The following is a 27,807-nucleotide window of genomic DNA, read 5'->3' on the forward strand; positions in this document are numbered from 1 at the left end:
TGAAATATTTGATGCTCAATTTTTTAAAATAGCATTTCCTTTTAATTAATATCCTATCATTGTTAGTATTCTTTCCATAGTTAATATACAGTTGATGATACAAAATAGTAAATTCTTCTGGGAGAAAATTAAGAGTTTATGTGTGAAGGTATGGACAACTATTTTGAAGAAAACAAGAGACATGGTAGCCACTGTTGATTTCCTGTTGTCTTATTTTGAAGTCATGTGTTGCTTGCATTGTTGTGTTCTGATTTGCTTTATTCTGTTTTGTTCTGTTGTATTCTCTTTAAAATAAAATAAGGTTAAAAAGAGTTGTACAGCATGCTCACTCTTGTTTTGGAAAATTCCTAGTGATTATGTAGGTCTCTTAAAGAGTTATCTAATTCTTTTTTTAAAATATAACTTTGAAGTATATGATACATACTGAATTCATTTTTAACACATGCTAAGTCCGTTTCTAAGAGGATAAAATCAAGTTATTATCTCATTGGCAAGTTTTAAATATCTATAAGGAAACAAGAAACATTCTTTAATATAAACAATATAGAAATGTCACTACTGAGACTTCATGGTATTTTTTTCTTTATAAAGTTAAAACTCAGTGGGCACATCAAATATTATGAGATCTTTAACTATAACGTATTTAGATGACCTCATGTAATGTAAAGGAGGCACTGAATTACATTGCCTGCATATATAAAATATTTCTATGAGTTTGCAAAGGCAATACAGTATCCTTTTACTCATCAAAATATAAATTTAATGTGTCAAGAAGTATTTTTTCTATTTGTATATATACTAAAATGCATAAATTATTTTTAAATGAATTTACAAATGTATATTGCTGAAGATACCACTTTCATTTTCCTGCAAAATATTACTCTTCATCTTACAAAGTATGCTATAGATTTGCTGAAATTCACAGTATGTCAATGAGTATTTCATGATTAAGAAGATATAAACCAAGAATTTATCTTCATCTAGAGTGACAAAAAATATACTGAAAGCTAGAAAACATTCTGCTAAATGTATTAATACGAATATGTCTATGTGTGGTCTTATTCTTAGTTTTACTACTGTGTAGGTCTATGATCTTGTGGGCATTCAGTAAATGAGACCCATAGAAGGTTCCACTGGATGAATCCTTCTGGTGCTAAGGTCTCTGACTCACTGTTGCACACCACTGCTAAGGTAAAGTCTTATTGTAAATACAGAGGAAGCATCATAAAGCACAATTAGGGGGACAGGATAGCTTAGACCAGTTTTCCCTGATCACCCCTGACAAGTTCAGTTGAAACCCTGGACATGACATAACAGAAAGAGGACTACTGTTGATGGCTGCTGTTGGAAGTGTACTGCTAAGTAATTGGGAATTTAGTCATTTTGGTGAGGAAATTATGTTATATTTCTTTTAAAAGCATTCTCTTATAGTTAAGGATTGAGTAAAAGAAAAAAAATGTCTGGTATATAATGACTAAAATTTTTTAAAAAATCATTCAATGATTTACTAGAATAAAATGAAATTTGGAAGCTATTTTCTATTTTTTAAAATTTTATGAAAAATGAAACTTCATAAATAATAAGAGAATATCAATAGTTACTACATTGTATATTATCCTCAAAGTATTTACTCAGAGTACAAGGCACAAACCAAGAAGATTCTTATAAAAAGAGAAACAGATAATAATACAGATCTTCCTTTTAGAGACCATGCTTTCAAAAACTGAGATAAGAGTGGATGTGGTGGTATATACCTGTTGTTCCAGCTACTTAGGAAGCTGAGGCAGAAGGATTGCAAATGCAAAGCCAGACTTGGCAGTTTAGCAAGACCTTGCCTGAAAATAAAATTTAAAAAAAGGACTTGGGCATGTTGATCAGTGATAAAGCCAAGTGTGAGGCCCTGAATTGAATTAAAGTACTGGAAAAAAGTAGGATAAGACATTAACATTAGGTACTGGGAGTTTAGTTCAGCGGCACAAGTGCCTGCCTGGCAAGCTCAAGGTTGTGAGTCTGATCCCCAGTACTAAACAAACACAAGAACAAAAACATTAAAATTGTATAATGACATAGTTAATATGACTCTAGCAATTGTAAGGTTCAAATAAATAATTTACTGTCATCTAATAGTTGTTTCATCTATGTTTCTGAATAGTAACTCTTACTGGTTTCACTCTTAAATGGTGGTTTTACTGTGTACAGAATTCTAGGCCGAAGATTATTTTCCCTTAGCATTTTGAGTATATAACTTCCATCTTTTCTGGAATTTATTGCTGCTGCTGCTGCTGCTATTGTTGAGGCATATACTCTCATGTTTTGGTTCTTTTGGAGCGACTACAGACCTTACAGGACTTCAAAAAAAAGGATAATAGTTAATCCATATTGGGCATCACAGTATATCTTATTGCCTTCCAAGTGGTTCCCTATACCCTCAAACTTGATACTATCAAACAAAATAGAATATATAATAATCAGAACAAGATGGGGAGAGCAATACTGGGGTTCAAGTCAGGTTAATAGGACAACAAAAAAGTTACTATAATATGTCCCGTTATTTTTAATTTAGTTTTCCCTTAATTAAAAAATGAGAGAAAATAGATTAATTTTTTTAAAAAAGGGGAAGATTGACATAAGAGAGGACATTGTAATAGAACAATGCAGGGCAGAGCTGAGTGATTCAAGCATCATTGTGTTTCACCACCAGATAATCTAACATAGTAGTAGTCACCATAGTGCCTCTTCCTTAAATTATTTTTGAGTGTAACTTCGTATGCTATAATATCAAGCATATCAAGACAGTGTGAAGCCTTTCAAGAGAATGCAAGAATTACAGGGTATTTAGAACCTGCTACTAGAAAACAAACAATGGTTTCTATATTATCTCTTTGCCTATAAAGAATTTTGTTTATACTATAGCATATAGTGAAATATAGTAAGATACATCATGTTAAAACCAGTGGAAACAGATGTACCGCAGCTTGATGAGACTTCAAAACAAGACGATATTAAATCAGTGCTAGCTTTTATGTTGTGTTGCTTTCTTCAAAATAGCTATTTGTGCTATCATAGATACTAAAATCGAACAACGCAGGTTAAAACCATTGTGGTTAATGAGTGAAAACATTATATGGCTTCAAACCAATATGATTGGGAATCATGATGACCACATACTTCCATGTATTCTTATCCTTTCTTACACTAGGGAAACTATTCGGTATTTATACATGTGAGTTTGATTTATTTCACTTATGAGTATGGCCTCAAGCTGCGTCCATTTATTTATAAATGTCTCAATGTGGTCATTCTTTATAGCTGAGTAGTACTCCACTGTATAAAAATACCCCAACTTTTTTATCCATTCTTCAGTCGATGGACACTTAGGTTGTTTCCAAGATCTGACTATTACAAATTGTGCTGCTATAAACATGGGTGCACATATATAACTGTGGTATGATGTTTTTAGTTCTTCTGGGAATATGCCCAGAAGTGGTATAGCTGGGTCATATGGGGCTTCCAGTCCTAGTTTTCTGAGAAATCTCCAGACTGACCTCCACAATGGTTGCACTAGTCTATACTCCCACCAACAGTGCAGGAGAGTTCTGTTTTCTCCACAGCCTCTCCAGCATTTGTTGGTGGTGGTTTTCTAGATCCTGGCCATTCTTTAAGGAGCGAGATGAAATCTCAGTGTGGTTTTGATTTGCATTTCTCTAATGACCAATGATGATGAACATTTTTTCATATATTTATTTGCCATGTGTATTTCTTCATCTGAGAATTGTTTATTCATCTCAGATGCCCATTTTTGGATTGGGTCTTTGAATTTTGGGGGTCTGATTTTTTTAAATTCTGTATATGTTTTAGACAGAAGTCCTTTGTCTGAGGGGCAGTTCACTAAGATGTTTTTCCAGTTTGTGGGTTTTCTTCTCACCATGCTGGAGACTTCTTTTGACGTGCAGAAACTTTTTAATAAGAGGTGATCCCAGTTACTGATTCTGGGAAGTATTTCCCATGCGGTTTGAGTCCTGTTCATGAATTCTCTACCTACTCCTATATTTTCAAGGTTTTTACCCAATTTGTCTACCAATAGATTTAGTGTTTCTGTTTTAATATTTAGATCTTTGATCCATTCAGATTTTATTTTAGTACATGGTGATGGGCATGGGTCTAGTTTTAGTTTTTGACATATGGAGAGCCAGTTTTTCCAGCACCATTTATTAAAGAGACTCATTCTCCCAGTGAACGTGTTTGGCCCCTTTATTAAAGATAAGATGGTTGAGTGTGTTTGTAGTTGTGGTTGTATCTTCTAATCGATTCCACTGATCTTCAGCTCTGTTTTGGTTCCAGTACCATGTTGATTTTACTACGGTTGCTTTGTAGTATAACTTAAAGTCAGGGATTGTAATACCTCCTGCCTTGCCTTTGCTGCTTAGAACTGTCCTTGCTATTCTAGGTCTCTTCTCACTCCAGATGAATTTTAGGAGTGATTTCTCGAGTTCTATGAGGTATGTTGATGGTATTTTTATCGGGATTGCATTGAATCTGTATAAAAGTTTTGGGAGAATGGCCATTTTCACAATATTTATTCTTCCTATCCATGAGCAAGGGATGTTTTTCCATTTTCTGAGATCATCTTCAATTTCATTTTTCAGGGTATTATAATTTTCTCTGTACAGGTCTTTCACTTCTTTTGTGAGAGTAACTCCTAGATATTTCATTTTTTTGGTTGCTAGTGTGAAGGGTGTGGCTTCTCTTATTTCTCTTTCTGTGACTTTGTTGTTAGTGTATAGGAATGCTATTGATTTTTGAGTATTGATTTTATAGCCATTACTAAATTTATTTATTATATCTAGCAGTCTTTCAAGGGAGTTTTGGGGATCTTCTATATAGAGTATCATGTCATCTGCAAATAATGGTAGCTTAACTTCTTCTTTTACTATCTTTACGCCTTTTATTTCTCTCTCTTGTCTAATTGCTCTGGCTAGTATTTCCAGTACTATATTAAATAGGAGCAGTGATAAGGGATATCCTTGTCTTGTGCCTGATTTTAAAATAAAGGCCTTCAATTTTTGGCCATTTAGTATGATATTGGCTGTTGGTTTGTCATAGATGGCCTCTATTATATTGAGGTAAAGACCATCTATTCCAATTTTCTGCAAGGTTCTTATCATGAATGAATGTTGGCCCTTATCAAAAGCTTTTTCTGCATCTATAGAAATGATCATGTGGTTCTTACTTTTGTCTCTATTGATATGGTGTATTACATTTATTGATTTAGGTATATTGAACCACCCCTGCATGCCTGGGATGAATCCCACTTGGTCATGGAGAATGATCTTCTTGATGATTTGCTGCATCCTATTTGCCAATATTTTATTGAGGATTTTTGCATCTGTGTTCATTAGGGAGATTGGTCTGTAGTTCTCTTTTTTAGTAGGATCTTTCTCAGGTTTGGTACTAGAGTAATATTTGCTTCCAGGAATGACTTAGGAAGGATTGCTTCCCTTTCAATTTCATTGAATAGTTTGAGGAGTGTCAGCAATAGGTCTTCTTTGTATTTCTTGTAGAATTCTACAGTGAATCCATCTGGGCCTGGACTCTTCTTTGTAGGTAAGGATTTAATTGTGTTTTCGATTTCATTAATAGAAATTGAGTTATTCAGTAGTTTTACATCTTTATGACCTAGCATTGGTATTTCTTATGCTTCTAGGAATCTGTCCATTTCCTGTGTGTTATCAAACCTTTGAGAGTAGAGGTTTTCGAAATAGGTGTTGATGATTTTCTGTATTTCTATCGGGTCCATAGTGATTTCTCTTCTTTCATTCCTTATTGCATGAATTTGAGCTTTTTCTTCCCTTTTTAAAATAAGGTTGGCTAGGGGCTTATCAATTTTATTTATTCTTTCAAAGAACCAACTCTTTGATTCATTGATTCTTTGGATTGTTTTTTTAGTCTCTATTGCATTGATTTCTGCTCTGATTTTTATAATTTCTTCTCTTCTTTTGGCCTTTGGGCTTGACTTTCTCTTCTTTTTCTAGATGTTTGAGGTGTAACATCAGGTTATTTATTTGTATTCGTTCTGTTTTCCTGATGTGGGAACTCAGTGCAATAAATTTTCCTCTGAGGACAGCTTTCATTGCATCCCACAGATTCTGTTAAGTCGTATTTGTGTTTTCATTTTTTTGTAGGTAGTGTTTAATTTCTTCTTTGATTTCTTCTGTGACCCACTGATTACTCAAGAGTATGTTATTCAGTTTCCATGTGTTTGTGGGAATTTTGTAGTATCTTTTATCATTAATTTCTAATTTCATAGTGCTATGATCCAATAGCATGCAAGGGATTATTTCAACCCTTTTGCATTTATTTAGATATGTTTTGTGAATTAATATATGGTTTATTTTAGAAAATGACCTATGAACTGCTGAGAAGACTCTGTATTCTGTTGTTGTTAGGTGGAATACTCTGTATATGTGTATTAAGTCCATTTGTTCACAGGTGCGATTCAGTTCTTTTATTTCTTTGCTGATTTTCTGTCTGGTTGATCTGTCCATTGGTGTCAATGGTGTGTTAAGATCTCCTGTTAGAATTGTGTCACTGTTAACTTGGTTTTTCCTTTCTGTTAGTACTTGTTTTATATAACTGGGTGCTCTGGAATTTGGTGCACATATATTTAAGATAGTTATCTCTTCCTCTTGGAGTTTTCCCCTAACCAGTATGTAGTGAGCTTCTTTATCCCTTCTGATCATTATTGGCTTGAAGTTCACATTTTCTACAAACAGAATAGCCACCCCTGCTTTTTTGGGGGTTCCTGTTGCATGAAGTATTGTTTTCCATCCTTTGACTTTCAGTCTGAGTATCCTTTTGGGTTAGATGGGTTTCTTGTAGACAACATATGGTTGGATTTTGTTTCTTGATACATTCTGCCAGTCTGTTTCTTTTAATTGGTGCGTTGAGACCATTTACATTCATGGTTATGACTGATATACATTGGTTTATTGTTGACGTGTTATCTTTCTGCTGTTGCATCTTTGTCTTTCGGTTCTGTTTGTCTGCTTTGTTTAGTGGTTTTTTCCTAGATGCATCTAGCCTGTCTTTCAGTATTCTTTGCTGGGTTGGCTTGGTGATCATGTAGTTTTTCAGCTGGTCTTTGTCATGGAAGTATCTTATTTCTCCATCCCTTTTGAAGGACAGTTTTGCAGGATACATCAGCCTAGGTTGGAAATCATTTTCCTTTAGGATCTGAAATACTTCACATCATGCTCTTCTTGACTTTATTGTTTGTGCTGAGAAGTCTGCTGTGATTCTGATCGGTTTTCCTTTATAGGTGATCTATTTTTTCTCTCTTACAGCTTAATATTCTATTCTTTTGTTCGATTTCTGGGATGGTCATTACTATGTGTCTAGGTGTAGTTTTATTTTGGTTATGGCTATTTGGAGTTCTATTTGCTTCATTTGATCTTGATATCGGTTTCCAATCTCATGTTTGAGAATTTTTCATCTATTACTTCTCTAAATATCCTCTTGACATCCTTTATGTTGTTCCTTTCTTTTTCATTTATCCCTGTTAAACTTATGTTGTTCCTCTTTGCATCATCTTGCAGGTGTTGAATTGTTATTTCCTGATTTCTTGTTATTTTAAAAGATCTTTCATTTCCTGTTCACTGGCTGCAATCTTGTCTTCAAGGTCTGAAATTCTATCTTCACACTCATTGAGGCAGTTTTTACAACTTTCGATGGAGTTTTTGATTTCCTGTATATCTCTTTGCATCTGCTTTATATATTCTGTTAGTTTCTTATATTGTTCGTCCAGGGATTTTATCTTTTTGTTTATCTCCTCAAATTTTTTAACTGTGTCTTCTTTAGACATGTTCAGTATCTCCTTCATTTCTTTTATCATTTCTTCTTTTACCTGAGAGATTACTTCTAGTTTGATTTCCTTTAAGGCTTCCCAGAGTTGCTTCCTTATTTCAGTTACTATTATTTCAGGTATTTCAGGTATTTGGCATATATTTTCTTCTATGCACGTGGCTCCTAGGCTTTCTTGGGATGGGTTGGATGTTTGAGACTGCATTTTGGTCTTTTGTTTTGTCATTTTCCTATATTTTTGAGCTTCAAGTATTGTTCCAAGTAAGGTAGAGAGGTCAACCAGGCTGGGACAGAATTCCCTGCCCCCTCCTTACTCACTGATTTTGACAGGAAGCTGGATCCTGGGCCCCAGGTGAAGAAAATAGTTTGCTGTGCTAGCGCAGGGTTCCCTGCCTCTGCTGGACTTACTCAACCAACAGGAAGCCGGAGCCTGGCCCCCAGGCAAAGAAGAGAGTTCCATGCCTCCCCTGGACTTACTGGACTCACAAGAAGCCGGATCCTGTGCCCCAGGGGAGGAAAACAGATCACCAGGATGTGGGGGGGATTCCCTGCCTCCACTAGACTTACTCGACCAACAGGGAGCCTGACTCTGGCCCCCAGGCAAAGAAGAGAGTTCCATGCCTCTGCTGGACTTATTCGACCTACAGGAAGCCGAATCCTGGGCCCCAGGCAAAGAAAACAGTTCACCGGCCTAGGACAGGGTTCCCTCAACACCCATAACTTTCAATCTAGAGCCAATTCTTTTACTTGAGATATAGTACTTCCATCTCATGTGGATGTCAAAATTCTCAAAGATGACATGAGTCATTGGCTAAGCCCAGCACCACAGTGTGATGTTACACAATTGCTCCTTGACTTACAGTGGAGTTATAACCTAGTAAACCCATTGTAAATTGAAAACAGTGTAAGTCAAGAACATATCTGATATGCTCAACCTACTGAACATCATAGTTTAGCCCAGCTCACCTTAAATGTGTTCAGAATATTTATAGTAGCATACAGTTGGGAAAAATTACCTAACACATAACCTATTTTATATTAAAGTGTTTAATATCTCATGTAATTTATTGAATTTTGAAAATGAAACACAATGGTTTTATGGGAAATGCCTTTACACACTTACACAGTTTAAGAAATGTAAGTTGAACTATTATAAGTCAGAAACTGTATATGCTTCCCATTCTTTTCCTAAGTTGACAGGCCTGAGTACTTTCACAGGCTGCATCCTGGATTTTTAGTTTTAAAGATAGTACCTTAGTTTAGCCTCAGAAATGATCTTGGTACCAATTCTTGTCTCATATTAATTTCTATTATTTGACTGTGTAGGAGCTCTCAGCTACCTCTATCTGCTTCTAAATTCTTGGCCTGACCTACTGTCAGGAACCTTATCTTGCTCCTGAGTGTATCAAAGTCTTTTTAATTTTAGTGCTTTCACATCAATCACTGCATGTCATTTTATGGAAGAGGATGGTGAGTTTCAGAGGTCATTTTATGGAAGAGGATGGTGAGTTTCAGAGTTTCAGATGGTGAGTTTCAGACTCCAAGTAAGCTATTTGGAGTCTTAACAGCTAGTAAGTGACAAAGCTTGCTCTTCTACAAAAGGAGATCTAGAAAAAGCTTCTAGGGAAGTGCTAGGAATTTAATGATGAATGTTTAGGGAGAGAGAAAAATACCACATGTCTTAAAAATTAGCTGTAGATCTGAAAAGTAAAAGTTAATGAGAATTTCCAGTCTCTGTGTTCAGTGTTCTAAATGTGAACTCTTTCCTACATTAATCTAAAATGCTTGTTTTTAAAGCATTTTCCCCAGTGCAGATTTAAATTCATCTTGCCTGAAACAGCCTTTGATTTAGGTCTGAGGTATAAATTTTTTGTAGTGAAGGTCAAGTGTGGCCCTTATCTCATCTTCACAAAGGGAACAAAAAGAAATTTTTTTGCATAATATAGCTATTTTATGCATTTCAGTATTGATTTTAAAGGTATACAAACTGAAGACTTTCTGTGGCTTTTCATTTATTTTAGTCATTTGTGAAATAGAATGCTTATGTACCAGGTTGTCTTCTAAATGCGTTACAGATATTGTCATTCAGTCTTCATCATGGTCTTGTACTATAGGCTCTGATGCTATGCTCATTTTGCAGATAAGTAAACTAAGACACATAGAATTTGAGGAACTATGGTTCAGGGAGGATGCCTGATAGAAGAGTTAAGAATATGGGTCTGGGGTTTGAATTCTATCTGTGATTTTCTGGCTTTATGACTTTAGGGAAGGTATTTAGTCTCTTTTTGCATCAAAATTTTATCATCTGTAAAATGGGGATAGGATCTATTTTCATTGGGTTGTTATGACGATTAAATGAATGAAGAACTATAGAGAATTTAGGATAGTGCCTGCTAAGTGGTCAACTCTTAGCAATACTTAGTTGTTATAATATTATTACCTCAGACCCAGTGAAGCAAAGGCAAAATGTAGTTGGAAAACATGGAAGACTCCACATAGCTAGAAATTAGTGGATAAGCCCAGAATGCATGTTGGACTGGTTTACTGGCCTACTTGGTAAAGTAGAAGCATTAGTGAGCTTTCCCATCACTAAGACATAATACCCAGCACCCATAGTTTAAAGGAGAAAAGGTTTAACTTAGCTCATGGTTTCAGGATCAAATGGCTTTAAGACAGAAATATCATGGTGGAAATGTGTCACAGAGCAAAATCACTCAGTTAATGGCATCCAAGAAGCAGATCCAGGGAATAGTGCCAAGAGGAATGGGCAAGGAGACCATGTATAGTACCAAAGACCACAGTTCCATGACCCATCCACACATACCCAGGAGTATACTTTACTAATCTGTTATATGTTTCTTAATCCATTGAAGTTGATATATCTGGATTAATGGTCACAATTCCATGTCTTGTCAACTCTCCTTCAACAATACTTAATTTCCAAATAAAGACAATAGCAACTTCATAACTCCATGTAACATAATGCAACTATCCTGTATACAATCAGACAGGATAATCCCTTCTCTAAAATCTCAAGAGTTCCAACATTTTCAAAGGTCCTAGTCTAAGTCTCTTCTGAGATTCAAATCACATTTGTGGGCTAGGAATTTAGCTCAGTGGTGTAAGCACCTGCCGGGGAAGTGCAAGGTCATGAGTTCGATTCCCAGTACCTCCATGAAAATTTAAAGCAAAATATATAATCACAGCGTACAATGGTAGAGGGTAAACATTCCCATTCCAAAAGGGAATGATAGAAGAGAAAAGAATCAGATCAAAGCAAGACCAAAACCCAGCACAGTAAACATTAAGTCCTATAGTGCCATATGTGGCATCTGGAGCATGTGGTGTGAGATTATGAGTCCCAGAGGGCTTAAGCAGCCCCACTCTTATGTTCTTGCTTGTTGCATGTGGCTCAGACAGCCTTTCTCTTGATCTAGCTCTACTCTTGGTTGCAACTTTTCTCAGCAAGCATTCCATGTTCTTGTATCTCTGACCTCCTGAGGTCATCACTGTTCCTTTGGCTTCATTCCTGAGCTTTATATACCTTCTTCTCAGGGGCTCTTTGCCTGGCCTCCCTAGCCTTTATTTGAAATACAGGCAGAAGCCTTCCTGACCCCACTACTCTTGTACTGTACATGCCAATAAAATCAGTCACATGATTGATGCCGAGGTTAGCTGCCAGTTTTACCAGAGCCTCTTGGACCATGACTGTAGTAGCTTTTGAGAGCCTGGATGGCTGAGAAGAATGAAATGAATTCTAGGGAACTATTCCATAGGAGACCTTGAGCAGGGTGCTCAGGGGCTCTCTTCTCAAATGAAAGGTTTACACTTTTGCACTGTGGAAATGGTGATAGATGAGGTCTTGTTGATTCCTGAGATGCACTCAAATCCTCTTTCTTGTCCTCAAACAAAATACTTTATTTCTTTTTAATGGTACTAATCTCTTCAGCATTTATTACCTTCTTTCCTCCCAAATTTACAAATGGTTCTTCTGGGCCAAATTTAAGCTTTTAAAATTTTTGTGCTTTGCCTTTTTCACTTAATTATCATTATAAATCTGGCTAAAAGCAACCAGAAGTACCTATGCCATAGCTTAAATATTGGGCTGTCCTGAAATGTCCTCTATCAGTTTAGCCTGCCACTGTTAGTCTTAGTCTCCTGCAAAGTCTCAGGACATGGGCAAAATATAGACAACTTTTCTGCTAAAGTGTAACTACGTGGCCTGTAGTCCAACTGCCAATGGCATCCTTGTTTTCAACTGAAACGTACTGAATCTGGCTTTTAATCTCTACATATACTATCTGTATTCTGGTCTTCTGAGCTATAATCAGAATCACCTATCAGGTTCTGAGTGTTGTACTCTAAGGCTCTCTAGCCTGTGTCTCCATACCTTTCCACATGCTTCCCACAAACCAGTTCTAAAGACTTCTAAACTACAAGGTAAGGAATAGTCATGGCAATAACCCTACTTCTCCAGCACCAATTTTCTGTATTAATCACCTTTGCCATTACTGAGATATAGTAACTAACACCCACAACTTATGGATGAGAGGTTTAACTTACCTCATAGTTCTAGGAGATTCAGTATATGGTCAACTGGCTCCAAGGCAGACATAGTGGAAGTGCGTAGCAGTGCAGAAAAAGCAGAGCAGGGAAATAGCGCCAGAGGGAAGTGGTGAGGAGCAGTGTACAGTACCTCAGACCCTGCCTCCGTGACCCACCCAGACACACCCACGGGTTGTCACATCAGGATTAAGAGTCACAGTAGTCTACAGGCCCAGTCTGTATAATTTCCTGTTTCTGTAAATAATAGAAAAGAGAAGGAGAATTGTTTGGCAAGAGTTATACATCAGGCATCTTTCTCTCATGGATAACACTAGTCTCAAGATAATACTTCCATAGATGAAAATAATGGAAGTGAGAGGAAGCATCAGTGGGAAGAAAGATATGCTCTTCTTATCAGCCTTGTAACCCACAGTCTTCTAACTCAAGGATTGTGATGTCTGTGTTTATAATTTAGGGTTTTTCCTTGAACATGTTTGTCTGTCTAAAAAGCACTGTCTTTCAGACTTTACTAACAAAACTGGGAGCAAATATTCTTTATGCAACTGACAAACCCAAAGGCTTGCTTTGGGTGGGCCTTTCCACCTCTGTGTCTCAAGCATAATTAAAAGAAACCAGTCTTGGTCTCACCACACAAATGTACCTTAAGGGAGAGGAGTAAAGAAATAAGGCTGCCTAGAAAAAACAGTAAAATAATTCTCTCCCCAACTCTTTCCTAATATCCTGCCTCTGCCCGACATATTTTGTAGGAATCACCTACTGGTAAATCTCCTCTTGAGGGCATATAGGAGAAGCTTCATTTTGTAACTTTTGCTGCTATTGGTCTTTTAAATACTCCCATCATGCTGTTTACAGTGGATCTGGGGAGAGATGTGTATCATTAGCTTATTAGTATCTGCATGCTCTGTGTAGTAGGCAGCTTTATTTGTCTCTGAACCCTTTTGTCATGGTTCTATATGCCAGGCATCGAATTTTCTTTTTCTTTTACTTGTTTGTGTTGTATCAATGGTTTTAGTCTAGGGCATTGTTTTAACCCTGTTCTAGAATGTATTGTTAGAAATGGAAACATAGTTTTGAAGTTGCGAGAAGTGAAATTCCTTTTATTTACATTTAATTTGGGCCATTAGGTGGCACTTTAAGGACATTATGGGAAATTGGCTCTACTGGATCAATTCTTTTTATCTTTTTATTGAATTATAATAAACATGTAGAAAAGTGCATATTGAGTGTTAAACTCAATTTCCACAAACTGAACATACAGTTGTAATCTGCACCCAAATCAAGAAGCATAATGTAATTCACACTCCAGAAGCCCTCTTTTTTATTTTCTTGTAAATATTTCTTAGGGTTAGCATTTATTTAAGTTCTAACTATTCTTAGGGTTAGCATTTATTTAAGTTCTAACAGTATAGATTTATTTTATTTATTTTCTACTTGGTGTAAAAGAACAATGCAGTATATACTTGTGTCTGGTTGCTGTTGCTTCAGAGATGTTTGTGTATCCATCCATATTGTTGTATGCAGATCATTGTATAGTATTCCATGGTGTGTGCAAACATATCACTGTTTCCTACTATTAATCATAGTGGACTGAAAAAAGAAATTGAAGATGATTTCAGAAAATGGAAAGACATCCCTTGCTCATGGATAGGAAGAACAAACATTGTGAAAATGGCCATTCTCCCAAAACTGTTATACAGATTCAATGCAATCCCAATAAAAATACCATCAACATACCTTATAGAGCTAGAGAAATCACTCCTAAAATTCATCTGGAACCAGAAGAGATCTAGAATAGCAAAGGCAATTCTAAGCAGCAAAGGCAAGGCAGGAGGCATCACAATCCCTGACTTGAAGTTATATTACAAAGCAACAGTAGTAAAATCAACATAGTATTGGAATCAAAATAGAGCCAAAGATCAATGGAATAGATTAGAAGATACAACCACAACTACAAACACACTCAACCACCTTATATTTGATAAAGGAGCCAAGCAGGAAGAATGACAGTCTCTTTAATAAATGATGCTGGAAAAACTGGCTCTCCATTTGTTGAAAACTAAAGCTAGACCCATGTCTATCACCATGTACTAAATTAAAATCTAAATAGGTCAAAGACCTGAATATTAAAACAGAAACACTAAATCTATTGGAAGACAAATTGAGTAGAAACCTTGAAGACATAGGAGTCGGTAGAGAATTCATGATCAGGACTCAAACTGCATGGGAAATACTTCCCAGAATCAATAACTGGGACTACTTCTTATTAAAAAGTTTCTGCATGTCAAAAGAAATCTCCAGCATAGTGAAAAGAAAACCCACGAACTGGGAAAAGATTTTAGTGAACTCTCTTTCAGACAAGGGACTCTTGTCTAAAACATATGAAGAATTTAAAAAACTTAGACCCCCAAAATTCAAAGATCCAATCCAAAAATGGGCATCAGAGATGAATACGCACTTCTCAGACGAAGAAATTCAAATGGCAAATAAATACATGTTCATCATCATTGGTCATTAGAGAATGACCAAAAAAAATGTTTATCATCATTGGTCATTAGAGAAATGCAAATTAAAACCACACTGAGATACCATCTCACTCCTGAAAGAATGGCCAGGATCAAGAAAACCAACAACAACAAATTCTAGAGAGGCTGTGTTGGAAAAAGGAACTCTCCTACACTGTTGGTGGGACTGTAGACTGGTACAACCTTTGTGGAGGTCATTCTGGAGATTTCTCAAAAAGCTGGGATTGGAAGTCCCATTTATTCCAGCTATTCAACTTCTAGGCATATTCCCAGAAGAACTGAAAGCATCATACCACAGTGATAATATGTGCACCTATGTTTATAGCAGCACAGTTTGTAATTGCCAGATCTTGGAAACAACCCAAGTGTCCATCAACTGAGGAATGGATAAAAAAGTTGTGTTATTTCTATACAGTGGAGTATTACTCAGCTATAAAGAAGGATCACACTGATATTTATCAATAAATGGACACAGCTTGAGACCATACTCATAAGTGAAATAAATCAATCTCACATGTGTGAATATCGAATAGTTACCCTAAAGTAAGTAATGATTCAAATATATAAAAGTATGTGGCAATCATGATTCCCCATTATGTGGCCTTGAAGCCTTATAAAGTTTTCACTTATTAATTGGAAAGGCTTTATTCTGGGCTTCTTGATATGAAAGTATTTGAAGCTATAGTATATGAAGTTATATTCAAATATTTCAAGGAAAAAGACAGACACTATGTAACTACTATTAAATCGGTTTATTTGGTGGTAAAGCACTAGGTTGCTGAAACAGTCATGCTGTGACCTGTATTGTTATGTTGTTATGTCCTCTTTTATCGCAATCTCTCCCTTATTCATTAAAAAAATTATTTAGTTATTTTTTATGTTTTTTTTAATTAAGGGGAAAAATTTTAAAAATTAGCAGGATATATAATAGTAACATTTTTGATTTCCTATTAACTTGTTTTGAAGTCCTGTAGTACTCCCACTATCTTGTTTTGACTGATTAGACTCTGTTCCGTTCTGTATGATAGTATCAAGTTTGGGGGTATAGTCAACTACTTTGAAGGCAATAAGATTCACTAAGATGCCAATGCTGGTTTGACTATTGTCTCCTTTGGAAGTCCTGCAATGTTTACAATGTTTAAGTTTTATTGGTCTTATTCTCTACTGTTTTGTTCAATTTTATAATACCTAATGAGACAGACAATTCTTTTTAAGGAAACAAGAGACATTATGGTAACCATTGTTGATAACCTTGTACTCTGTTCTTACATCATGTACTATGTCTATCCTTGGTTTTGACTGACAGTTTTGTTTTGCCATATTTGACTTTATTCTCTTCCAAAAAAAGTAATAAGAACTAAGGAGTAATAAAACCCAAAATGTGTAAATTTTGTTGTAAAAAGGAGAGGGAAAGAAAGTGCTCTAAGGGATACAACTGCAAGTGTGTTTAGGGGTGTTAAATAGCTGACCATGTTAATATTTTTGGTTGGATCATTGAACACAACTGTTTGCAGTCTCTCTGTTTGAATGTTCACTTTGTATGCTTTGATACTGTGACTTGAACAACTATCTCTTAAGACGATAATGTGTAATCTATTAATTTCTTACTGTTTTTTTTTGTAGTTCTGTATTACTTGTACCCTTACACCGCTATTGTTTTGTTTTGTTTTTTTCTCCTTTTCCTTTTAAATAAAATTTAAAAAAATCATAGTGGAGCAGTTGCTTAGAGTTTGGCAGTGATGAGTCTATGAACATTTATGCACAAACTGTTGAACAAATGCATGTTTCAGTTTCTTTTGGGGTATATTTTAGAGCAGTAGAATTTCTTGGTTTGAAGGGTAGGCATAGGATCAGCTTTGTGGAGACTACCAACAAGTTTTACGAAGTGGCTGTAATGCTACCCTGAATCTTTGGTGATTCTGTTTTAGTTCCACATCCTCCTCATTGCTGAATTTATTTTATGGCTGGTTCCTAACTGTTACATAATTTTTATAGCTCCCTCTCAAGTGATCTATTTCTAATTGAATTTTTAAAAGTCACATTCCTTTGATGGACAGAGTTTATTCATAAAAGACTGTTACAGCCCCAAAGGGCATATTTATCATGGTCTGAGTGTGAACTATCAATAGTTAGAAACAATGTTTTTCTCATGCTCTGTCACTAATGCCAAGTGATGGAGCAAAAAGGGACTTCAAAAGATGAGTGTGATAAAATATTCAGAATCTTGAAACCTTTTGAAAATTTATGTTCTTTTGTTACTCTTGTTAGGCCTATATATAGCAGTGGTGAGGGTCAGGAGAAAGGATTTATAAATCCCTTGTTATGAGATGTCTTTGAATCATGATAGTGATGGATGCCTCTTTGGCTGGCCAAGAGGTTTGCATAGGTCATCGTTCTTTAACGTTATCCATGGGGAACATAAGTCTCGAGAGGATTCTACTGTTGCCTATCTTACTGGAGAGTACCATGTTGTTGACTTTGCAAGACGGAGTTATAACATGGCTTTAGGTATGTGATATAGAGAGAGTATGGCTCACACTTAGCTCAGATCTCTATAGATAGAAATTGGAAATAGAAGAACCAAATCCTGGTCATAGTGGAAACATTTTTTACACCAACATAAAGCATCGATCGCCCTGTAGTTGTAACAGCAAATCTTTTTGATGGATGTTGTCCATAATCCAGTGAATTTCAGGTTTCCCCTTGAGTTTCTACCACGTGACTGCTGATTACAGGGACTAGTTCCCATTCTAATTGCTGATTATCCACTCCCCTTAAAGTTGTCCTTGTGTTCCTCTGTCAGTGTTTTCCTGAGAGTTTCCAGTGTTGAGTTAGACTACTATCGTTGAGGGCACCAGAGACATTCTCTGCAAACTGCTTGAGATGTCTGTGCTGAGCTAGCCGTACAATCTGAATGTTTGCAAGGGCTTTTACTTTTGTAAAATAATCCCTTCAAATATTTATAGCAGTAATATCCAGGGGCATGATGTGGGTTGTGGACAGTCTGTTTTGTGGCCTATAATCTTAATTTTGAACCAGAATGTTCTAAATCTAGGTTTCCATTGCTTTGGCAAGGGGAGAAAGGTCCCTTGTGTTGAGTTCACTGCTGTTTGCGGTAGCAGAAACTGTATCTGGGAAACCTACTACATTTTTTATCCTAATTACAATGTAGTTGCTATTATCAAATAATTATGTAATTATACTTAGCACTTTAGATAGATATATATTTTGTTTAATCTTCACAGTGCTCTGAGTTAGGTGGATTATCCCTGTTTTATAGATGAAGAAATTATGGCTTAGAGAGGTCAAGCATGAGACTAGCTTACAATAAACAAAGATAAAGCCTGGGTTTTGTTTCAAACCTTGTACTCTGTAACTGCTCTGATCTGTGGCTCCCGTTACCATGAGATGAGTTGTTGCCCTCTTATTTAGTGGAACACAAAACACTACTGAATGCATTGTTGGCTCATTCCACATGCTGATTAGAGGACCTACTACATGCTGGCATTTGGTGTATGTACTGGAAAAATGGTAGCAAAGCAAGACACAGACCCCACCTTTCTGATGCTTGCAGTTCAGTTCCGTTTCTCTCTTTCACAGCTGACTTGGGTTATGGATTTTTGTAAATGTTCTTGCAGAAAATTCAGTCTTTTGGGTTTGAGACTTTTGGGTTTTGGGTTCTTGCAGAGAATTCAGTCTTTTGGGTTTGAGACTTTTGGATTTTGGGTTCTTGCAGAGAATTCAGTCTTTTGGGTTTGTTACATTGTGGAACAATGGGGTTTGCTGTGGCCAGTGTGATGCTAGGTGTTGGTGCATTTTCATCATGTAGGTTTGATCTCATAGCTCTCTAGTGTGGTCTTGCCTAGCAGAGATGGGGTTCAGGTGAAAATTAGGTATCAGATGACATTAAAAATATTGATTGGATTCTGAGAAGCCCCATGAGGTTGAAGCAGGATGGTCTGTTCAACTCCTTAGCACTGCTTTTGTGATCCTCAGTCTTAAGATCCACCTGCATTCTTAGGTGCTAAAGGAATCTTGAGTTTCTTTTTCTGTTAATAGCACAAATATTGCAAAAGTTAAAATGTTACCAATTATCCACACCTTGGTGAAGTTCTAAAATTAAACAGTTTGACTTTCGTGTTAAAAATCTTTTAAACAAAATCTTATTGTTAAACATTTGTTTAGCTGCAAATATTTATTTATGGAACTTGTGGCATACACCTCATTCCTTCCATGATAAATGGATGAGCAAACAAGAGTCCTAGGGTAGTTATTACAAGAGCCCCTGTGGCCTTATCCAGACTAGAACCTTTGAGGCTTGGTTTTCTCATTTCTTAACTGAAGAATTTGATTGATCAGTAGTCCCCAGTTGATCAGGTATGGCCACTTAAAAATCACCTAGAGAGCTTGTTAAAATATAAGTTTCTAATACTGCATCCCTAGGTGATTCAGATGAGGGAAGTCCAGGGTAGTATCTGGAAGTATGCAATTTATTTTTAAAAATCCCCAGATATATACCAGCTGTGTCTGGGAACCACTCAGCCAGAAAGCCTATTCTGAAATGAACAATTGAATTAGGGAGAAACTTCTTTATGTTTGAAGATTCAGGGAATATTTATGTACCTGTAGCAAGTTCTATATGGATGAACTAACCCAGTTAAGATGCAGAGATAATGTGCCCATGATGAATGTAATCATTAGGTACTGCAAACATGTACTTATAAAAATTTTAAAAGTTGAAAAAATCAGAATCAAATGATGGACTACATTTATCTGACTGAAGGATTGTGTTTTGTGCTCTAGACCTTGGAGACACACTGAAGAGCTTTGAGAAAAAGTTTTGATGAGTTTGTATTTTACAAGATTAATTTCTCAGTGGTTTGATGGTTGATCAGACACGGAAAGAAACTGAAGGCTGAGAAAGACTGGCTACAGTTTTGGCAGTGGCCCAGGAAGGAGGTGTGATGAGTACCTGGTCTCAGATGCGGGCATTAGGACCTTGGTAGAGCTAGCCTGCCTCAGTGGAAGTGGAATTTAAGACATAATGTTTCAAGCTAAATTTAAAAATCTAAAATTTATTATTATTATAGTCATCTGCCTCAACTGTTAACATGAATGATTTGTATTGTTTTTGTCCTGAAAGTTTTAAAGGAGTCCATTAAATACATTCATGCAGAGAAGTAGTTGGGAGCAGAAACAAAAGCTGATATGCCAGGGAAGGAATGAGGGACAGAGGAAGCAAGGAAGCAACCCCATCTCCACCCTGCCTCTATACTCTTGGCCAAAGCAGGAGTGGGAAGGGAACGCAGCAGGGTCCCCTGGAGTTGGATCTGTCAACCATGCTGGGGACTGTTCCTCTTCAAGGACTAGGTGTGGACCGTGGTATAAGTTGTTTAAGTCAAAGATAATTTTCTTCTTTTATTCTTCTAAAACCCAGTTCATAGTCATTGTGTCCAGAAGTATGTTCCACAGAATATTACTTCTGCTGGATGTTAATAGGAATTATATGAGAATAGGAAATTGAAGCCAAATAAGTCTGAGAACTGATGTATTAAGGAAAGGCAAGTAGCTGTCTTTACTCCACAGAATTTCAGAGCATGGAATATGCTTTGTGTTCCATAAGTATCCAAGTGGAGAGACTATGCAGTGTTTCCTTAACTCACTTGTGGATTCTTTTTGTCTTTATGCCAGGGTCTGGCAAATAATAGTCCACAGGCCAGATCTGTCTTACCACTTGCTTTGGTAAGTAGTTTCTTAGAACACAGGTATATCCATTCACTGTGTCGTCTGTAGCTACTTAAGCATAACAGCTGAGTTTCACATTTGCAAGCAAGATTGCATGATCTGTAAAGCTTAAAATATTTATTCTCTTTTACTTTACAGAAAAATTTGACAATTTTTGCCCTAGACAATTCATAGAGCTGTGCTCCTCAGTACTCCCATTTGGGAGGTACTAACAAAAAATAAGTGGTTTGTTCCAGCATTGCTTTATGACAGATCTGCTTAATTTTACTCAGTTTTTATACAGCCATAATTCTTTCCTTTTGTTTTAAATTATTTTTATCTCAACCATGTACTAATTATCCAAGGTCAAAACCTGAGTCCTACTTACTCTTTGTTTTCTTTCACTTGTCACATTCTTTCAATTACCAAAGGATGTATCCCTTTTGCAATCTAAATAGATCACAAATCTGCTTGTTCACATTTCTACCAACCATCACCCCTTATCTTATTTCCGTTTGCAGTGTTCTAATTGGATTCCCTTACCCCAGTATGGATTGCTTCCAGTTCTTGCTACTCAGTGGAGCCAAAAAATATGAAATACAAAGCAGATCACATCACTTCTCTAAACTAAAGACCATCAGTTGTCCCTACAGTTCTCAGAATAAGTTCCAAATCCTCATCATGGATATGTATCAGTCAGAGACTGGTCAGGTTAACAGAAACTACTACAGTATTTCATAGTATAAGAGATTAACTCAAGGAATTACTTAAAAAGGGGACTAGACATCCCCAGGCTTCTTCCTGCTGCAGTGTAGAGAGCAGCATGGAAGGGCGGATGATGCTGAGTGCCTGCAGACAATGCACATCTGTAAGACCATGTACGATCTACTCTGCTGCCTTCCTCCAGCTCTAGCCCTCTTCCCTTTCTTCTCCCCACCCCTCAAGCTTACTCTACCTATCTAGATCCCAGATTCTAGATGTATTAGAGTAACTTTAAAACACAGAAGTGTGAAACTGCTAACATTTATTAATTCTCTAGATCAGGTATTTGGGAATGACATGGTTGGGTGGTTGTGGCTCAGGGTCTCTCACGAGGCTGCTGTCAAGATGCCATCCAGGATGCAGTCACCTGAAGACAAATCTGGGACTGGAGGGCTCACTGCTGAGATGGCCATTGGCAGAAAGCCTCTCTGCCTTGCTACGCAGATGCTTTGTTAGGACTGCTTGGGTTTTCTCATAGCACATTGGCTGACTTCCCCCAAACAGGTGATATGGCAGACTGACCCGAAGCAGAAGCAGAAAGACCATGGAAAAACACAGTAAAGTGCTGTTAGTCTCCTCTTCTGGGAGCATGTTACAGAGTCTCAGGTCCTAGAAGCAGAGCCTGAGGTGAGGCTTGAAAATGATTTGTTGAGGGAATCTGTTTCAGGAAAATGCTGGAAAGGAAGAGAGTGAGCCAAAAGTTGGAAGGGGAAATGCAAAACAGTGGTGGGGTCTCAGCAAAGCCCAGCCTTGGGCTGATCACTTTAGGAAGATTCTGATACATACATTGTTTCACAGGATTCTCTCTCTTAGAGGCAAGGAAGTGACTTTTTATATTTCACAATCAGTCATTGTCTGTGTGCTCTTGGGGTCAGGATTGGATGGCAGGGCTCCCATCAGTGAAGGATGGTTCTTTAGAGAAGAAAGCAGCTATGAATTTGTAGTAGCCGACCCTTGTGCAGCTGGGGAATGGATATGCTTGCAGAGTAAAGGTAATCTGACTGGGGACACTGAAACACGCATGTCAGCTGCCTTCCTCCTGCTTATGTCTGTTTACCGTGGTCCCCAAACTTTCAGAGGTACAGAGTAAACACTTCTGAAGAAATGAGTGAACAAAAACTACTTAGCCTCTCTAGGGCTGTGCCTATTTCTAGGAAGCCAATTGAGCAGGGGCCATATTATCCCCTCAACAATGGGAATGGGAATGCCACCACTGTAGAAATCAGTCTGGAAGTTCCTCAAAAAGTTAGGATTAGAGGTCCCATTTGACCCAGCTATTTCTCTTCTAGATATCGTCCTAGAAGAATTAAAAACATCATACTGCAACAATATAAGTCCAACCATGTTTATAGCAGCACAATTTGTATTAGCTAAATCTTGGAAGCAACTTAAATGCCTATGAATTGAGGAATGGATAAAAAGATGTGATATTAAAACAGATGTATTTTTATACAATGGAATATGACTCAGCCAAAAAAGAAGGATAAACTTTCATAGGTAAATGGATGGTACTTAAGACCATACTCATAAGTGAAATAAATCAGACTCACATGTGTTAACATCATATTGGCTTCCTGGTGTGAGAAATTGAAAGTGTAAATAAAGTCTAGAATGTATACTGCAAAATGGGAAGTAGTGGTTTAAAAGGAACTAGAAGGGGGTAAAAAGGAAAGAAAGAAAGGGAAAAGAGAGAAAAATTCAAGTTGTCTATTAGTATCTCTTAGGTCATTGGAAAAGAAGGTTTGTGCTAGTATTTACTAGAGAAATTTTTATGCTCATATCTTGTATGCAGAATAACTACTTTGAAGATGACAATATGCAATGTATTAATTATTGCTATTCTATTCTTTTGCTATGAAATTCTATTCCATCATTTTTTCAATAAAATTTTAAAACTAATTTTCCACATCTTGAGGGGCAGCACCTTTTATGATTGTGTGACCTGTCCAGGCCCTTTCATTGAAAAATTAGAATGGAAACACATTTATCATTTGTAGTAGAGGAGCATTAACTTACATACATAATAGAAAATCATGTGGAATCTTAGCTTGATTTTCAGTGAGTTTTTCACTAAAAGTGCATTTTCCTGGCTTGTCACATCCTTGCTAGGTATGTGTTGTGAAACCTGGAACTATGAAAGTAAGACTAGCATTTGCAGTAGTAGTTGTACTCCAAAAGTCAAGAAATAGTGAAGGAAACCCTTGGTTTGTTCTGCTTTGCAGCTGCTAAACAGAAGCAGTATACAATTTTCATGAAGGAAGCAAGATAGCTTATTGTGGAGAGGGACTTGTGTATGTCTAAGTCTCATCTTTAGTTTTTCCTACCATGACACTTGTTTTCCTTCCCTATCCTTTTTCCTGGGGTAATTTTTGGCTCTGACAAGACTGCCTTTTTCTGACATCTTCCTTGTCCGGTATCCTTCCAGGGAATTGCTCCTCCAAATGCTCAGTTCTAAGACCCCTTTAGTGTCAGTGAGGGAGCAGTGGGAAGAGTGAGGAAGTCTTGGGTTTCTCTAAGGAGACTGACAGTTAGATCCAGCCTGACCTAACACCATGTGTTGTCGCTGCTAGTCACAGCTTGAATATCTAGGCCCTTGCATACAATTTCAGGAAGGTAACTTTGTGAATGGAAAAAGAAAATTCCAATGTATGTTACCACTGTTTCTTCATTCTTCTCAATCCCACCTGGTTGTTGCTTGTATTTTTAGAGATGTTTAAGGGAAGAGTCAGCAGTTCTAATCTGCTCTTTTGCTGTGCTCATCATTCTGATTTATCTTGAAAGGAGGGTAAATTTATCATCTCCCTTAGTGTTTCCACGAGGGGACATCACTCATTGAAAGGCAAGTGTCTGGGTCTGCCACTACTCTCTCTGTCTGCCTGATAGGATTTGTTGTTGCACACCTGTGGTCCTTTAAAGGAATGCATGCATAGATTCTGGGCTGGAACATATACCTGCCAAGTAAATAGGCGTCTAGGTGGAGGGTAAGAAGGGGCCTCAGGTCCAATTTGCAGTCCTCAGCATGGCTCAGCAGAAGCCATGCATTTGGGTGATTATTGGGCCCTCATTCAGTTATTAAGACTGAAATTTGACTGGTGGATCTTGGAGAATGACTCCATTCTCAAAACTCTCCAGCCAGGTGAGGCTGGCACTGCATTCTCTAGACTTCTGGCAATGAGTAGTTGCTGGAGAGCTTCTCTTGGATGTTTCCCTGGCATGTTTAACTTGGTATCCTAAAATCACGCTCCCTTCACTCCAGCTTCTTTGTGCTTCCTGTCTTGGGGATTGGCCTCAGTATTCTTGTGGTATCCTAGGCTGAAATGCTCAGTGTCAGAACAGTTAAGCCCATTGTAAGTGTACTTTGAAGCACCCATTCCCATGACCCTATGCATTGCCTCTGTAGTTGGCTGTACCCTGGTTGTCATGTCAGCTTCAGCCAAGATAATACCTTCTCTCCAGTCCTTGCTGTCCCTAAAGACCAGGTGTTTCTGTGGTCCCCACACCCCTGCCCCACCACAGGCCAGAGGCATGATTGCCTAGCTATCCCTCAGCATCTCCCACTAGATTACAGAACCTGCCTGCAGCATGTGTTCCATAAATATGTCCCACGTGAGGAGCAGTCAGACTGATGAGTGCCCAAGGCTGTGGAAACACTTGTTTATAAACTTAGCTTTGGAACTAGAGGCCTGGGTTCAGATCCTGATGTTTGTGTGATGCTGAGTTAGTTCTTTAACTTCTTGGTCTTCAATTTGTTTATCAATAAGATGAAGATGATCATTCTTTCCCAAGGTTGTGATAGTGAAATTTAGTAATCCATGCAAAGCACCTTAAGCAATGGATAACATGTAGTAAGTGTTCAATGTATATGTATTGTAGCGTCTAATGACTGTTACAATGACTATAGCAATCTAGTTCTCCTTAAGGGAAGTGAGAAGGATATAAGAGATATTTGAAACTAGGAACTAAGGCTGTTCAGTACCTGAACAGTGAATTTAGAAGAGGTAAAGAGTTGTTTGGGATAAAACATAGGGGCAGATAGGATTATCCTGACAAAGAATGAACAGGGAAAGAAAACAGGACAGGGAAACTGAAGATAGAACCTTGGGAAATCCTACATTTGAGACATGAGAGTAGTCAAATCGGGAAAGAGAGCATGATTAAAAGTAGGTGATTGCAGCTTCTCAGGTGCCAGGACAAGAGTGATAGGGTACTCAAGGGTGCCATGCTGGCAGAAGTGAGTGAGGAGAGGAACATGCTACATGACAGAGTGCTAGTGTCCTAGGAAGCAGCCCTTTCAGTAGAGTCAGAGGAAGAAGGTACACTCTACAAGGAAGGCCAAGTTTAGGGACACAGTGGACATAGCAAGGCAGTTGGTGGTGTCAGTGTTTTTGTAGTGTGGATTAGTCCGTGGGTCAATGGAGGACTGATGTAAATAAAATGTAGAAGTCACTTGGTTCATTTGTGGAAAGTTTTCCTCAGTGTATTAACATGTTGTATCACTGGCTACTAGCAGCTGAAAGCAAAGTACTCAAACACAGCTCAGGGAAATTGTGAGCCACACATCACCCTGTGTTCTTCCACTTGTCTGTTTGCCTACTGTGTCTTAATGTACATTCCATTTCAACCTTCATGCATTTAGTCATTGATTCCCTACAATTAAGCACCTCAACCTCCATGATTATTTCTTCCACTACATGCCTCCTTTCTTTTCCTAGGTAAAGAGCTGCATTTACCAGAGCATTTCTTCATTAGGAATTTAACATAAAAAAATCAGTGTTTTTTTCTCTTGAAGATGTAAGCACAGGGAAGTAGTTTCTAAACAGAACCTCAGTTGCACAAGAAATAGCATCAAGAATTGATGAATGAAATCATGTCAAATTAAAAATGTTCTCCATAGTAAAGGAAATAATCATAGAGTGAAGAAACAACATGTAGAATAATGAGAAAAATTTTTTCCTAGCTACTTCTCAGATAGAAGACTAATACATAGAATTTTTTACAAAGAACTAAAAAAATAAGACTTCCAAAATAAAAGACCCAATTAAAAAATGGGCAACTGAAATGAACCAGTACATCTAGCAGAAGTGCACTTGGTTAATAAATACATGAAAAAATGCTCAATATCTCTGGTCATGAGGGAAATGTAAATTAGGAGCTGTGCTGTGGAGGCCTACCTAGGCCACGCCAGTGACCTTCTTTCAGCTCAGGGAGGTTTGCTACCCAAGAAGGAAGGAGCTACACTGTGAAAGGAGTCCCAGGAGCCCAGGACATAGGAGATGATTTCCAACCCGCCCAGGGGAAGCTTTGGAACAACACTTGAAACACGGAAATATAGGAAAATGACAATATGAAAGAAGAAAATGCAATCTCAAGCATCCAGCCCATCCCAAGAAAGCCTAGAAGCCATGTACATAGAAGAAAATATATGTTGTATGCCTGAAATACCTGAAATAATAGTAACTGAAATAAAGAAGCAACTCGAGGAAGCTTTAAAGTAATTCAAACTAGAAATAGTCTCCCAGGTAAAAGAACAAATGATAAAAACAATTAAAGAGATGCTGAACACATCTAAAGAAGACACAGTTAAAAATTAGAGGAACAAAACAAAAAGATAGAATCCTTGGAAGAGCAATATAAGAAACAAACAGAATACATAAAGCAGATTCAAAGAGACATACAGAAAATAAAAAATTCCATTGAAAGTTGTCAAAATTGCCTCAACAAAAGTGAAGATAGAATTTCAGATCTCAAAGGCAAGATTGCAGCTAGTGAACAAGAAAAGAAAGAGCTCTTAAAAATAACAAGGAATCAGGAAATAACAATTCAACAGCTGCAGGAAGATGCAAAGAAAAACAACTTAAGATTGATAGCAATAAATGAAAAAGAAGGGGACAACACAAATGATACCAAGAGGCTATTCACAGAAGTAATACCTGAAAATTTCCCAAACATGAGAATGGAAACTGATGTTAGGATTAGTGAGGCATATAGAACTCCAAATAGCCATAACAAAAATAAAACTACAACCAGACATATAATAATCACCATCCCAGAAATCCAACATAAGAATAGAATATTAAAACCTGTTAGAAAAGACAGATCACCTATAAAGGAAAACCTAGGAGAATCACAGCAGACTTCTAAACACAAACAATGAAGTCAAGAAGAGCAGGGAGTGAAGTATTTCAGATCCTAAAGGAAAATGATTTTCAACCTAGACTGATGTACCCTGAAAAACTGTCCTTCAAAATGGATGGAGAAATAAGATACTTCCATGACAAAGAACAGCTGAAGAACTTCATGGTCACCAAGCTAACCCTGCAAAGAATACTAAAAGAAAGTTTAGATACACATAGGAAAAAACCACTAAGCAAGG

General features: G+C 37.2%; 1 protein-coding gene across 13 annotated transcripts in view; it reads left to right on the forward strand.

Annotated features, from left to right (window-relative positions):
• Reps2 (RALBP1 associated Eps domain containing 2) overlaps window positions 1–27,807 on the forward strand; it is a 270,779-nt gene that overhangs the window by 194,324 nt on the left and 48,648 nt on the right. For 5 of the 13 annotated variants that reach the window (XM_063242948.1, XM_063242954.1, XM_063242950.1 and 2 more), the window contains one exon: window positions 20,640–20,690. The exons of the other annotated variants lie outside the window; for them this stretch is intronic. In XM_063242948.1, coding sequence (XP_063099018.1) covers window positions 20,640–20,690 — 51 coding nt within the window. The remainder of the gene's footprint in view (window positions 1–20,639; window positions 20,691–27,807) is intronic. 13 annotated transcript variants of the gene reach the window in all.

The sequence above is a fragment of the Cavia porcellus genome, unplaced genomic scaffold (assembly GCF_034190915.1).
Source record: "Cavia porcellus strain 051 isolate PalLab524CR breed Dunkin Hartley unplaced genomic scaffold, mCavPor4.1 scaffold_33, whole genome shotgun sequence".
In the NCBI taxonomy this organism is placed as follows: Eukaryota; Metazoa; Chordata; class Mammalia; order Rodentia; family Caviidae; genus Cavia; species Cavia porcellus.